General features: G+C 57.8%; 1 protein-coding gene across 1 annotated transcript; it reads left to right on the forward strand.

Annotated features, from left to right (window-relative positions):
• Positions 1-29: 29 nt before the first annotated feature.
• On the forward strand, positions 30-7,403 carry TAGLN2 (transgelin 2). The gene is made up of 5 exons (XM_017669976.3): positions 30-150; positions 5,179-5,385; positions 5,795-5,969; positions 6,246-6,348; positions 6,645-7,403. Exons 2-5 carry the CDS (start codon positions 5,206-5,208, stop codon positions 6,784-6,786), a joined length of 600 nt encoding a protein of 199 aa, XP_017525465.1. The 5' UTR covers positions 30-150; positions 5,179-5,205; the 3' UTR covers positions 6,787-7,403.
• The last annotated feature ends 7,848 nt before the right edge of the window (positions 7,404-15,251 follow it).

Consider the following 15,251-nt stretch of genomic DNA (forward strand, 5'->3'; position numbering starts at 1 on the left):
GGCGCCTTTAAACCCTCTCGGCCCTTGCCCCGCCCCCGGTCCGCCCCGTCTGAGGCGGGAGCCTGCTGAAAACCCCCGGCCGGGCCCAGGCGCAGCACTCGCCGCTGCAGCCCCCGTTGTGAGTGCGCCCGTCTTCGGCCAGCGCGTACGGTGAGCCGGAGGGAGGATCGGGGCGCGGGAAGGGGGCATGTGCGCGGTCTCCAGGAAGCCAGAAGCCCGTGCCTGGGACTTGCTCCTGTGACCTGGCGGATCCAGGGCTGGGACGCAAGGGTCCGATGACTGCTGTGCCCCGCCCCGTGCTGTCAGGTCCTGTCCCCCAGCGCTGCCCGGGCATTGTTGGGCGATGAGGTCAGGCGGCGTTGTGGGTGCACAGACGGGGTGTCCGTCCGAGCCCGGCACTCGGGAATTGCGCCCCGCCCGCCAGCACGGCCCCGTCCTTGCTGGGCTGCGGAAAGGCGGGCGTCGGGGAGCTGGCTGGCCCCGAGTGACCGCGTGAACAGGAACCCGGCTTCCGCCCTGGCCCGGCCCCGCGCCGCCAGGTGTCCCGCGCGACCCTTCACTTCCTGGTTCCAGGAGCACGTGTGGGTGCTACCTAACCTCTGCGCCCCCGACGCCGTCCTTTCTGTTCCTGCTCGTCCTGCCAGTTCGTTTTCCTGAGGACTTGGGATCACGGGACTGGGGTCTCGGGCCCGAGCCAGGGGGCTTCGTGCACGCGTCCCGCAGTGGCCTCGCCCTCCGGAGTTCCGCCCGGTTGTTGGAGCTCCGTCGCCGCCAGGAGAGTCCCCCGCGCAGGCATCTGGGGCTGCAGCCCTGTATGCGCCCCCGGGCGCCCTGCCTGTGAGGGGTTATCGGGAGGGGCTGGCTGCTTTCCAGGCCTTCCTACCTCCCCTCTAGCCGACCCCCCCAACCCCGTGCCCCCTGCTGCTGGGAAAGCCGGTGGCGGTCGCGGGCGGGCTGCCCAGACCACTGCGTCACCCAGCGGCGGGCGCTGGGTGACTCATTCCGCAGTAACGGCCCAGGGTGTGGCGAGGCGGGGCGGCCGTGGGGGCCGGGCCAGCAGGGCCGGAAGTGGACTGCCGCCTTCCCCGCGCCGCGGGCCACCAGTATCCTCCTGGAGCCCAGGCCAGGAAGGTTCTGGGGGAAGTTGGGTCTGTGAGCTCAGAGAAGTGGGTGGAAGCGAGGTGGACCGGGGTGGAGACCTGCGCTTGGATGGGCTCTCCCTGGTCCTCTCTAGAGCGCCAGGCCGAGGGACAGCTGCCCCTCTCCACTCCCGCCCCCAGTGACCCCTTGCAGGTAGCAGGGAGGGCTGAAACTGCATAGGCTGCCAAGGTGTGGTGGGGGCCAGCCCGGCCCTGCCTTTGCAGCGCCCGCAGGTAGTCATTGTCCAGCTGCAGCGCTCTGTCAGTCCTCAGCCCCCATCTCTCTGCAGCCTTCGAGGACCGACCTCGGCCCCTTTCTTCACCCTGTCCCCTCTCCCTCCAGGATTTTCAGGATGGGGCTCGCTAGCTGAGAACATACCTTCTGCATTGCTTCTCCTGCCCTATTTCCTCAAGTCTACTCTACTGCAAAGGTGCTTCCCACCGCCCCCTCGCCCCGCCCCGCAGGAATCCCGGGCTCCTGGCTCTACCTGAAGCTGCGGAGAGGGCTCCTTTCCCAAGGGTCCCACCTGTGTGTCCCTGACGCTCAGAGCCTCCTCACGGCCCTGGCTGTGTTGAGTGCATCTTTCCGCATGGTGCCCCGACCCTACCCGTTGCTGTGTTTGGTACACCAAAGCCATGGCAACGGCCCCCACCTCACCCCTCCTCCTGGGCAAGCCTTGTGGCTTCCTGTTTGTGTAGCTTCAGCTTTTCCTTCTGCTCTCTGGCTTGATGGTGAGGGGCTGCCTCACGGTGGCCCCTTAAGCATGGCTCTCCCACCGGCCTGCTCCCTGTGGCCCTCCCTTTGGAGGCAGGGACTCCCGTTTCACCCTTTCAGAACAGGCAATCCCAGTTTTGGCTGGGAAGTTCCCCCTGACTCCTATCTGCAGAATGGATGGAGGGTATGGAGGGTCCCTTTGTCTTCCCAGTAAACCGCCCAGCCAGGAACTCGACTATCCTCCCCTCCCCCCAACCCTCATCCGTCTTTTCTTTGGCATTGGCGTGGGGTGGGGTGAGGTAAGCTCCCAGCCCGGGTCTGGGTGGGGCCGAGAGCCGGAGCGCCTAGTGCAGCCCCTCCCCGTTCCCCGACTATTGTAACCTTGTGGGTGGGGTGAGGGCGGTTCCTACAGCTGTAGGCTGCAGTGGAGTTTAGATCACTAACAGCCAGCCCACCCCCAAGTTGTCAGCTGCCCACCCCTGCTCTGGGCATCTCCCACCCCCGCAGGCAGCTCGTGGTCTTCCTTGCCTTTGAGGGAGGGCCGGGGCAGGTCCCCTGGGTGCCTCCAGGGTGGGCCACTCCTGCTCCAGCAGCCGCAGCCCGTCAGCTCTCGCCTGGTGTTTGGGGGTGGGGAGCAGAAACAGCTGCCGGCTTGCCAGCCCGCCCCTTCCCAGAGCTCCGCCCCCCGTGGCTCTGGCACCTCTGGGCTCAGGGCAAGGGCCTCAGTGGAGTGGAGACACTGCAGCTGGAGGCTGTGACTCTGCCAGCTGTGTACAGGCGCCAGGGCGGGCCACCAGCATTCACCCCGAGCCCAGGAGTGGGTCTGGGAGTGTGGGTAAAATTGCAGTATTTCCAGAATATCTCTTGCCTGGTCTTAGTCCATCTCCGTATAAATAGGTGCTTAAAAGAGGGCGGAGAAGAGGCGAACACGCCCTAACCAGAGGTTTTTGTTTTTTGTTTTGACTTCTCAGTCAGGATGGGGAGAAGCGGGGGTGGGGGGGGTGGGGAGTAGTAGCAACTCTTTGTAAGCAGTAAATGGATTTCTCCCACTTTATTTTTCCCTTTGACCGATTTCGGTTTCAAAGGTTTATTTGCCTCCGGCTGGGAACACATTCTCCCCCTACCCTACCCCTGAGTTACAGGAGACTGAGGCCGTCCTGCCCGTGGGTGGCTCAGGAAGGGTCTGCCCTGCCTCTGGGGGGACCTGGAGGGGCCAGGCTTTAGGTCTGCTCTCTCCATAACTGGCTGGCATCCTGGTTAATCATTTCCCTACCCTTTCTTTCCCTTACCATAGTGATCCCTGGGCCTCAGGCCACTTGGCTCTGTGCAGACACGGCCCTGAGGCCAAGGTGACCACAGGAGCTGCCCAGAAGAGAGGTCTGGGCACTGGGCTAGGAAAGGGGCGCCTGCTAGTGACAGCAGCCCCTAGCCCCGTCTCCTTCCTTCTATGTCTGAGCAGTTCTCGTCTGCCTCCCTTCACAGGCCTTAGCCAGGCACTGCCTGCCTGTGGCTGGTGGTGCGGGTCAGGGCCCACACCGACATTTATCTGACCCAGCTTTCAGGCTGGGGGAAGTGGGGGTTGGGTGGCTTTTAAAGAGGTTTAAAAATAACTGATTTATAGGGATGATCTTTGCCGGAAATGTGCTTGATAAGCTGGTGGAAAGAGGGCCCCGTTGGGCACATGGGGGTGGAGCCTGGCTCCCGACCTCTGACTGCTGGGGCCCCCTCGAGGCAGCTGCTGCTCTTTCCCCTGGGGTGCGTGGGCGAGAGGTAGCCCCAGTGCCTTCATCCCTGAGGCCTGGTCTGGCGGGGAACCAGGTGTGACAGGAAGGGGTGTCTCCCTTTCCTCTCCTTGAGCGCAGGTGCCTGTCCTCAGGGCTCCCTGTTCTTGAGCATCCGGGCACCTAACTGTTTCATAGCAGAAAGAGAAGCCAGTATGGGTAGGGGATGGGGACAGGAAATGGGGTCCTTTCCTTTCCCTGGTCCCAGCTCCCCGTTGGCATCAGGAGCATTCTGGGGTCTTGCTCAACAGGACAGGCCCCTGAGTGTGGGACCCTGGCGGTGAAGTAGGGGTGGGGACAGGCTCTCCACAGTGAGGTGCTGCCAGCCCAGGCCGGGGTCAGCCACTAGTTCTCCCAAACCAAGGCCCTCCAGCTGAGTTAAAGAAACCCTCCTGCCTATTTCCCCATCCTTCCCTCTCTTCCCAGGCTTCCCTAAAAATACCACCTAAGGCTGCTGTGTTACTTCCCTATTGCTTATCAATTTAGTGACTTAAAGCAACACACATTTAGTGTCTTGAAGTTCCAGAGACCCCAACAGAGGCCTCACTGGCTGAAATCAAAGTGTTGGCAGAGCTGTGTTCCTCCAGTGAGCTCCGGGGAGAATCCATTTGCTTGCCTTTTCCAGATTCTGGAGGCCCCCCCACATCGCATGGTCCATCTGGGTCATCCAGGATACGCTCCCTGTCTCAAGGTCACATCTGCAAAGCCCTTTTTGCTGCATAAGGCAACATTCACAGGTTCTGGGAATTAGAACATAGGCACCTTTGGGGGCCATTAATCTGCCTACCACAGCTTCTAGAAAGGAAAGTAGAGTTTGTTTTTATTGCCGCGTTTCTGATGGCAAGTTCCTTTTGCCTGCTGAAATCTGTTGAGGGACTGACTACTCAACCTGCCTCTTCCAGGAAGCCCCCCAGGCTGCTTCTGCCTATACTTGCGTCTGAATTACTACAACATATGGTGTGACTGTGCAGTTTAGTACATGCTGTATACAACCTTTCCCTTTTCATATGTGCTCACTTTGTCTCCCTGGTGGCCCTGTGGGTGTGTCTCCCACAGTCCCTAGTACCAATGGTGGGTGCTCAGTTAAAACCCCGTGGCTGATGGCGGGTCAGTCCATCTGGTCTTCTGGCTCCTGCCATGGGTTTCCCGAGCTGCTCCATATTCTTCCTCCTCTGCCCAAATCATTCTGCTTCCCAGGGCTGTAAAAGCAGGTTTGCCTTTGCTAAGTTCACCGTCCCACATGAGGGGCTAACCTCCCAGTCTTGGCCTGATTTACCTCCTATTTTCCTGTGGGCTTTATGCTTCATTTGAGTAGTGGAACCATTCAAATGAAATCGAATGGGAAGCTTCAATATAATAAACAGACTGCCTATCATAGAGGCAGAAGAACCCAGAGACGGTCTGCTTGGCCCCTGAACATCTGCTGGAGGCCTAAGCGGTGGTCTGCGAGCCCGTGTCTGGGGGATATGGTGTGTCCCTGCAGGCAGATCCCCCACCGTAGCCTGCAGAGTGCTCACCGCAGATCTGGGTGTGTCCTCCCCAGTTCCCCCAGCTACCATCGCCTGTCGGAATGGCCAACAGGGGACCTGCCTACGGCCTGAGCCGGGAGGTGCAGCAGAAGATCGAGAAACAATACGATGTGGACCTGGAGCAGATCCTGATCCAGTGGATCACCACCCAGTGCCGCAGGGACGTGGGCCGGCCCCAGCCTGGGCGCGAGAACTTCCAGAACTGGCTCAAGGACGGCACGGTGAGAGCCGGGTCCCTTCCACTGCAAGTACCAGGAAGGCGGAGCTGGGGCTGGGGGACCTGGGACTGATGCCCTGCAGAACTGGGGGCACTCCCTGCCCTAACCTCCCCACGCCAGGATGTCTTCTCGTGAACGGGACCCTGCCTCCCTCCCTGCCATTGAGTGAACGGGTGGGGGGACATGCCGCCCCTGCAGCAGAGGACCCTGAGTGACACTGGGGAGAACAGCTCTAAGGAAGGAACGGGGAGGTGTGCTGTAGTCGGTGGTACTGGAATAGCAAGTTGGCACTCTGGGCTCGGGGGCAGGGGCTGCGCAGGAAGGAGGCCGAGGCCGACGCCAGGTGGGGCCCACGCTTCTTCAGGTAGGAGAGGAACCTGCTCGCCTCTGCATATCTACTGTCCTCACCCAGGTGCTGTGTGAGCTCATTAACGGACTGTACCCCGAGGGGCAGGCCCCAGTGAAGAAGATCCAGGCCTCCACCATGGCCTTCAAGCAGATGGAGCAGATCTCTCAGTTCCTGCAGGCGGCCGAGCGCTACGGCATCAACACCACTGACATCTTCCAGACCGTGGACCTCTGGGAAGGTGGGCCCAGGGCGCTGCCAGCCCGAAGGCCAGAGACAGCTGAGCTGTCCTGACCAGGGAGAGGGGCACTTTCCTGGCACCCTGAGGATAAAGAGGAGTGTGTGTGTGTGTGTGTGTGTGTGTTTTGGAGGGTTGGGATGGAGAATGGTAAGGGTATGGGGGCAAAGGGTAAAAGGATAAGGAAGCCAGGCCTGCTGGCAGAGTGATAGGAGGGGAGCCCTGGCTTCTGGCTTCTAGGCCCCCCACCTTGAGAACACACCCCCTTCTCCTTCCCAGGAAAGAACATGGCCTGTGTGCAGCGGACGCTGATGAACCTGGGTGGGCTGGCAGTGGCCCGGGATGACGGGCTTTTCTCTGGGGATCCCAACTGGTTTCCCAAGTGAGTACTGCTGGGGCAGCCAAGCCTGGGCAGGTGCGATGACCCTGTCCCTAGGAAATGAGTGAGGCCACCAGGGCAGCCGGCCCATCACCAAGTCCACCCGCAGCACGTTCCTCGTGTCCATCCTCACAACTCCCTTGGGGTGGTGAGGACGTGAGGAGGTGGCTGCAGGGAGCTCAAGGCCCTCAAGGGTACTACGAGCAGCACCGCTGGAGCCACAGTGAAGCTGGCTCTGTCCAGGGAACCTTCCGGGGTGGCCCCAAACTCCTCCTAACCAGCACTCCCTTCCCACTCAGGAAATCCAAGGAGAACCCCCGGAGCTTCTCAGACAACCAGCTGCAGGAGGGGAAGAATGTGATCGGGTTGCAGATGGGCACCAACCGTGGGGCGTCGCAGGCAGGCATGACGGGCTACGGGATGCCCCGCCAGATCCTCTGATCCTGCCCCCCAGGCCTGCCCCTGCCTTCCCGTGAATGGTTAATATATATATATATTTTAGCAGTGACATTCCCTGAGCCCCTGGAGCCTTCAAGCTCCCCTCTGCCGGGGTGGCCGCCTGGCCTGTCTCCTCTGGGGGTGCCCGGCAGCAGCCTCCCCCCCGTGCTTACTAATACATTCCTTTCTCCAAACCCACCACAACTGGACCAAGTGGCCTCCTCTTCTCCCCTGGGACCAAACTTTGGGGCCTCTCTCCTGCCATTCCTCTTCTCTTTCCCCCTGAGCTCTGTGCCTCAATCCATTCCTTGGCTAGGGGCCAGGGAGGCTGCCTTCTGGCCTCTTCTTTCCACAAATAGGCCTCGCCCACAGCTGTGGCTGCAGGGACTTAATTTATAGGGAAGGGCCTGTGGTGGCTGTCCCCCAAGCCACAGCTGGACTGCGCTTGCCACACATCTGGGGCGGCCTGCCCCGGCAGCAGCCCTCATGGCTTCTCATTTTCCATTCCCCTCGCTGTGGCTAAGGGGCGGGGGCGAGGGGACAGGGAGGGAGGGCTGCCCACTCTGGGCTGGGGCTTGAAGAATCTGAGTTTGCTGATTTAAATAAAGAATCTCCGTCTATTTTGGATGGCCTCTGGCTGTGTCGGGCCACTGAGCCCTCTGTTGGAGAAGGAGGAACATGGGAAGCGTGGTGACTGGTACCGGGGAGAGGGTTCCAGATGAAAGTTTGTGATTCTTACCCCTCCCTCAGTTGCCTTCCCTATCTTTCTCCCTTGGTGCAAGTGAGGGCAGGTTGGGGTGAGAAGGGCAGGCACCTCCGCTGCCTCTGGCCGGGAGCATCATGTAGGGTACGTAGGCAGTGTCCACAGGGGTGGGGCCCTCGCCCACCAGAGGAATTGGGCAGTTCTGCCAGGTACCAGAGCAGCTTCTCCGTGGCTGCAGGAGGCTGGGGCTGGCTGCTAGCCCAGCCCCGAGTCCGGGAAAGCTTCTGGGTGGGAGGCCTCTGTTGGAGGTGGCACAGGAGCTTGGGGGTCAGGGGCAGGGCTTGTGGTGGTGAGGACCTGGCAGGCTGGGGACTGAGCAGGAAGGGGTTGGTGGCCAGAAGGAGGAAGCTTTGTGACAGACCCCATGCTGTGGAGAGCCTAGCAGCGAGCTTCCCTTCCATGTGGGTGGCTTTGGACCTAGATAATGAATGTTGGGGCCAGGCCCTTGGGTCCTAGCCCCTGACACCAGCAGGAATGTTTCACCCTTAGCTAACCCCTAGGCGTCACCTTTACCCTATAGCCTCCCCATCAGACCTGCATCTTCCTAGGGAGAACCTGAGAGACCCTGGGCCAGCCTGCACTTCAGCTCCCCCCTGGCCTCCCTTGTCCGTCTCCCGCTTTCTGCTATCCAGGCATCTCTTTGCTTAAGAGGGGAAAGCTACAAAGTTGTGCCTGAAGGTGACAGTGTAGGCGGTGATAACCAGAGAGTCTCCATTCTGCCTCCCACCACTCCTCTGCCCCACTGAGGCCCCTCCACCCAGAAGCACCTACTGCGTGCCAGGGCCCATGACAACGCTATGCACCAGCACAGCGGCACTCAGCCTGGTCCTGCCACCTGCCACAGGTATTTGCTTGCTGCACTCCCTGGGGCTGTGGCACAGATAAGATAGGCTGCTGCCTGCGATGCAAATTCCCCGGGGGAGGAGCTGTCACTTCACCCCTTTATTTCCCATTCAGGAAGGCTCTGTGGAATGCCAGTGAGGGAGAGTGATGGCTGCAGAGGAAACACTGAACTCACTGATACTCAAACTAACACCATTTTCACCTTTCTCTCGTTTAACTATTCGTAGCTACAGATTATTGGCCACATGCCTCACGACTTTAAGACAGGCAGCATGTCTCAGAACCAAGGCAGAGCAAGGCTCCTCCCATCAGATTCCTGCAGTGGTGCACGAGGTGGCTATTAACTGCCTCTTTCCCTGCATTGTCCCCAGGTGAGCACGCTGGGTGTCACAGCCAGACAGTTGTCCGAGACCTCGTAAGGAGTTAGAGGGACAGGGAATTGATCTCAGCTCCACCTGGCTGTGGGCCTGGCTTAACCTGTGCTGTTCAGGCTCAGAAGTGGGGCTGTAAAGGGACAAGGGGGATGAAAGGTGGTGGGATGGTGGGTGTTCATCTGGAGGGAGATGTTCCTTCCCCTGTGGGACTGCTGTTAGATTTGTGCGGAAGGCACTTTGCGCAGCCCCTGGCACAGAGCAAGTGCTCAGGAAATCCAAGTGTGCGGAGGAAGAGGTGGGGTCTGTGCAGGCATCGCTGGGGGAGAGAGGATGCCAGAGGTGCCACTGCGCTGCTGAACACGGTCCGAGGTGATCAAGCAGCTCCCTTCCCCACTCCCTGGAGTAACTGAAGGCAAACATGCACACGGTTGGAGTGGTGCGCAGCCATGGGGCTGGCTGCCTTGTGGCTGGGACCGTCTCCTGCCCACAAGCTCTGAGGACACCGAGGCTCTCCTTGATCCACCTCTGCAGGTTCAGCTCTTTCCTTCTGGAAACGGCCTGCACCAACACCTCGAAACTTTGTTTTCTGTTTGCTTTATAGTATTGTGTGCCATCTTTTTGTTTCATCCCTCATTTGGCCTCCCATCTCTCCTCGCACGCCAGGCCCTGGGGTCGAGGAAGAGCTCTTCCTGGCACCTTGTCTTGCCATCTGCCAGCAGGGCGTTCTCGGCGCTCTACACTGGCCTTCCCTAACACTGCCTGCCGACGGCCCTCACGGCCCAGGACAGGGGCCTCCCAGGCCCCCCACGGCTTGCTCCCTTACTTCAGGTCTTTTTCCAAATGCCACCGTCCAAGTAAGGCCTTTGATGGTCACCCTATTTAAAGTTGCACACTCCACCCCTTATTGCATTCCATCCTCCTCTGCCTTCTGGTACCACCTGACACCTAGTACATTGTACTTACTTGTTTTCTGTCTCCACCTATAGAATGTACAGGCTGTTAGGGCCGGTTTGTGTTGGCTTTGTTAATGTAGAGTAGTGCCTAGCATGTGGAGGGTGCTGGATAAATATTTGTTGAATGAATGAACAACTACTCTCATGTCCCTGAGTCCCTCGGTCTGGTGACGCGGTGCCCGGCAACCTGGCCTGTCCTTGAAATCTGAGATGGAACCAGCCAGTCAGTAGTTGCCAAAGCTTCTCCATTGTTCCTGTTCAAAAGGTAAATGCCTGAGTATCCTGTGCTCTCAAAAGCCAGAAGAATGGAGGTTGGGAGGGGGATGAAGGGGGTGGCGATCCTGGCAAGTGGAAGGTGCTTTGAGGATTTGGGGAGCAGGGAAATGGGAGAAGGGCAGGAAGAGGTGAGAGCCCAGCTGGGTTCATTTATTCCTGACCTTTAGTCTTGAGGTAGAAAATCACCGAGGAGGTGGAGAGAAAGTAGGCTTGGCCTGCTGGGACCAATGGGAAGGAGGGCTGGGGAGGGAGGCAGGGAGGGGGAGGAGGTCGGGCAGGACAAGGGAGAGGGCTTCCAATGCGCCGCCTAGTTTTTGGCTCTCCTGTGGGGAAAAAGCAAAGCTCCGAGAGGCGTCTGCACGCAGGAGTGCGCGTCCAGGTGTGTGAGAATTCACAGGACCAGGACCCCGGGGGCGCAGGAGGAGATGAACCAGTGACTGGGTGGAGGCCATGTGTCTCCCGAAGACGGGATTGTGCGGGGAGGTGTGTGTCCTGTGTGGTAGGCAGGGGTGTGAGCATCTGTGCATGTGTATGGCTCCAAGGAGAGCGGTCGGCCCCAGTCCTGCCTGTGCGGCCAAGGCAGGCCGGTGAGAGCTTGGCAAAAGGCCCAAGGAGCAGCAGAACAGGGAAAGGGCTGGACAATAGGGCCCCAGGGAGTGAACGATAAAGGGCTTGGGATTAGCCTGTCGGACAGAAGGCTAAAGGGTAAATTAGTAACTGTCTCCTTGCAAATAAGTGAATTTTAGTCCCAGTGGCTATGGAGGGAGATAAAAAGAAAATGCACTGAAGTTGCATCTGGAGTAATTTAGGTTGGACAAGGAAAAATGATCCTCTTGACTCTGAAGGTTATTAGCCTCTGGAATCTCATAAGGGACAAGAGGGAATGTCTTCAATAATAGGACAAAGCCCATCTTCTTAATGTGGAAAATGGCAATTCTGCCTGGGAATGCTCATCCACACACCCCTTTTTTCATTCATGTTTTTATTCATTCAACGATCATTGGGGTTCCATGTCAGGCCCTATGGGGAACGCAAACATTATCAAAACATGATCTCTGTTCAAAGTGTGAGTAATCCTGTAGGGAAGATAAAACATGGACACAAGCCACGACAGCAGGAAGCCAATGATGTGTGCCTTCATAGAAATGCAAATGGGGGTCTTGGGGAGAATCACTGGCCAAACTCCCTGGGCCCCTGATCTTGGTGGAGGCTGGTGGGGACGTCATGGTGAGCTGAGGCTACATATCTCAGGGATCCTCTCCTCTGATCTGCCCAGGGGAGTGCTGCTGTGGTTAGGGGGCCTCCTCCCAAAAAAGGAGCAGTCACTGGCTCTGGGGTCAGAGATCAAGTTGGGGGTGAAGTACTGTTCCTTCCCCGCACTGAGAGGGGGTAGGAAAAGCATGAGTCTGGTTGAGAGCCAGGGAAAGGGTGGGACAGATCCACATCTCAGGGGACAGGGGCCTCATAGATACATCTCCACAGACACTGGAGCTCACCCACCATTTCACCTGACAGTTGGCAGGGCCTGAATTTTGACTTATGTTTCCATTAGAGAAATGTGGCTCAGTGTGGGAATGAGCCATATGATGATGGTGGCGGCGTTGTCCATTACCATTTCTCTGCCCATCACTGTGCTAGGAGCTTTACCTGTATTTTGTATCTGTTCTTTCATTATTTCAAAACATGTTTCTTGAGCACCTATGTAGGGCAAGGCGTCTCTGCTGGGTGCTGGGGAATATAGCAGTGAGCAAGACAAAAGGGTGTCTCTGCCCTCCTAGGAGGAGCTAAAATAGTAAAGAGTCGATTACAATATAACATGCGTAATGTGTGGTGTGACAAGGGGTCTCTGTGCCGAGGACCCGCAGGAGGGGACCTCACCCAGCCTTCTGGGGAGGGCTGCCAACGGAGATTCCTGGAAGATGGTGATGTCTGAGCATTCAAGGATGATTAGAAGCATGGAAGAGGCCATGAGGTCTGGCGGGGGTGTGGCACGTGCACAGGATGGAGGGGAGGATGGGCCCACGTCAGGACTGTAGAATCTATCTGTGGAGAGGTCTGAAGGCGGGGTGCGAGAAATGCAATTGAAAAGGGGTGTCAGGGCCAGACATCAAAGGAGTTGCAACATCAGGTTAATAATTTTGGACATTTCCTTAAAGGCGTGGAGAGCTGCTGAAGGATTTAGCAGGGGATCCACAGGGGAAGGACCAAGAGGAAGAGACTGTGTCACTGTTTCCTTGGGCTGGTGGGCCCAGAGTGGCCCAGGGCAGGGGTAGACTCCTGCGGCCGGTGGACTTCAGCAGGTGACTGCAGACTCCAGGCTGAAGTGACAGTGGCCTGGATCAAGGGGGCCAGTGGGGATGGGAAGACGAGAATGGGTTTCAGAGTCGGACGGCACTCTCCCACTGAGTGTGCACAGTGCAAAGGGCTTTCAGAGCAGTAAATTTCTTGTGTTTAGCTAACTTTGCAGAGTAACCCAGAGGACTGATAAGAAACTTAATGTCTCTTCAAAGATAAACATTCTGGGACCTTTTAGCAGGTCTGGATTCCTAGTCCTTTGTCTCCCAACCACCTATAAATCCCCTAGACAACACACCACCCTGGACTCTCTTATCCCCTTCCCATGCCCTCTTACTTTATCTCTAAATAAAAGCCTCTCACTTGCTCTCCTACTTTGAGTGTTTGTGAAGTTCATTCTTCGACCCCGTAAACAAGAACCCCGGCGTCAGCTTCAGCAACTAAGCGAATGGTGGTGTCATGGCTGGATGGGAAATCCAGGAGGAGGCACATTAAGCACCACCACAAAATAGTCTTCTCTCCCATTTTAGAGATGAGGAAACTGAGGCTAAGAGACCAAAAGTAACTTCAGGACCCAGCTGGTGGCTGACCTGGGGTTTAAACTTAGGACAAAAGGGGTCCAAGCCAATTGCTCTCCCCATCGTGGGGCTCCCCGTGAGCTGGCTGAGCAGTTAGCCAGCAGCCAGCATGAACTGCGGTTTTTCTGTGGGTGGACGCCAGGGCCACAGCGAGGAAGGGAGAGGTCAGGCCTGAGAAGTGGCGCAGGAAGTTCCCTTCTGCAGCAGCCACCTCTCCCAAGGCAAATGAAGATCTCTGGCAGCTTCAGAAGGGAACAAATGGGAGGACGTGGAGGCGCAGTCCCTGAATCCTGCAACTTGTAGTTTCTGTCCCCAAGGCTCCCTGACCTCTTTGGAGCCCCTGACAGACCAACTTTTATTTCCAGCAATAAAAGCCCACAACCCCCAGGACAATACCAAGATTTGCATGGGTAGGTCACTTCCATATCAATCCCAGGGACACTTGTTCCCCCTTGGCAAGGCATTAGCATTCCCGTGCCCTCTGGAAAGAAGTGAGCAATTGAAACGAGGGACTGTAGGTGATATGCCCAGGGGAGGGGGGAGGTCCCAGGCTTCTTGAGAGGAGCTGGCTCACCTTCTGTATCTTCATATGGCTCATGGTTCTCAGAATAGTAGTACCTGGCCCAGAAGGGGCTCAGTCGAAGTTTATGGTTTTGAATAGGTTCTGCCTGTACTAGAATCCAAGTCTCTAGACTCCTGGTCACTCACTGAATGTTGAAAATGGCCGAAGTCAAGCATCTGTGGCGATGGGGCTGGCTGTGGGCTCCAGTGAACACAGGATGGTGGGGGCTTTCCAGGCCCCATCCTGTAGCTCCCCCAGCCCAGCTACCAGGAGCGCCAGCTTGGTGAAACTCTGTCCTCTAAGTGACGGGGATCCTCACTGCCAGTAACACAATGACCAGGGTGCTGTTTATAAATGCAGATTCTGGTCCGTCCTAGAGACCCACGGGACCGGAGCCCTGGTGGGGAGGCCAGCCTGCACTTCAGGAGGTGAAATCAGGAGGTGCTGTCCTAATTCTGCGTTGTGAACTGGCTTCCCCCCTAAGTCACAGGCAGCACTGTCCTAGGAGATTCCGGGCAGCCTCTCCAACCCAACCCGGAGGTCTGGGAGGGCTCCAGTGGCCTTGGGAGCTGCCCCTGCCCCCACCCTGCACTGTTTGGCAACTGCGGCTGTGTTACCAGAGGAACCAGGCAGCGCGCTTCCTGGCTTCGGCAGTAGCCCCCCCAACACCCCCCACTTGGCCTTATCTCAGCATCCGCCACCCAGTCCAGGGTACGTGCTGGTCACGTAGGAGGGGAGCTGGTGCCAGGCGTGTGGAGGCGTGTCCAGGGCGCCAGGGGAATGCCCGGGGCAGGCAGCAGGATGCAGTTGAGGTTTTGAGGAGCAGGGGGTGCTGCAGATTCACTAGTCTTTCCCCTCGGCCTGGGGGCTATCTCCCCAGTGAAGACTGTGTGTGCTGGGGGGTGACAAGCATGGGCTTCCTGGGCCATTATCCCGGAGGTCCAGCTCCTCCTCCATCGCTCCAAGCCCACCACCCCGAATGGGAAGGTAACACTGTCCTTCTGGCCTGTGCCCTCTCTCCCCCTACCGCACCTTGCCCCCCAGACCCAGGGTCTCCCATCATCTGGTGTAGCCCCCACCTCCACCCTCCTCCCACCCCACCTGGCTTCCCTTCCCCTATGCTCTTTGCCTGGTGCTCAGCATCCTCCTCAGCCCCTCATTTCCTCCTGCTCCCCAAAGTCTCTCCCTGCTCCCTGGTCTCTGAGGCTGGAGCAGGGAGGCCCCACAGTTTGTAAGAACGGGAAAGAGAAAGAGGGTTTTCAAGAAAGAGGGAAGGCAGCAAATACTTGGAGTAAAACAATTCATATATTTAAGTAATTATTTATGTTTTAAGCTGTACTCTGTTTTAGAAAGGATTAAGTGAAGGCAGTTTTGAGAACTCAAGTGTTCCAGGAAGAAGGGGGTAGTGAAACAGGCTGTCCGACGACCTTGCAACTTAAGAGGATTTACAGTCTGATCCTTGATTGTGTTTACACTACACTGAGGGCAAAGACACCCCTATCCTCCCAACCCCTCTGGTGGGGTGGGGGTTAGGAAAAAGGCAGAAAACCACCAGGAATTGTGCACATTGATTTTTGAGCCTGGTCTTCTCTTCACTGTGTCTGTCTCTTGGGCTATTACCCCAACCATATCCCACCCGGGAGGGAAACAAGGCCCAGGCTGCCAGGCAGGATGCCCAAGCTCTCCCAGCTGTGAGGGGTGTTCTACCCCAGCTAGTCTGCTTCCCAAATCACTCACGTCTCGCCTTATCCACTGTGTTGAAGCCATGACAAACTTCTTCTAGGCCATCCTGTTTGGAATTCTGGGCTATGAACCAGCCCAGCA

The sequence above is a fragment of the Manis javanica genome, chromosome 14 (assembly GCF_040802235.1).
Source record: "Manis javanica isolate MJ-LG chromosome 14, MJ_LKY, whole genome shotgun sequence".
NCBI lineage: Eukaryota > Metazoa > Chordata > Mammalia > Pholidota > Manidae > Manis > Manis javanica.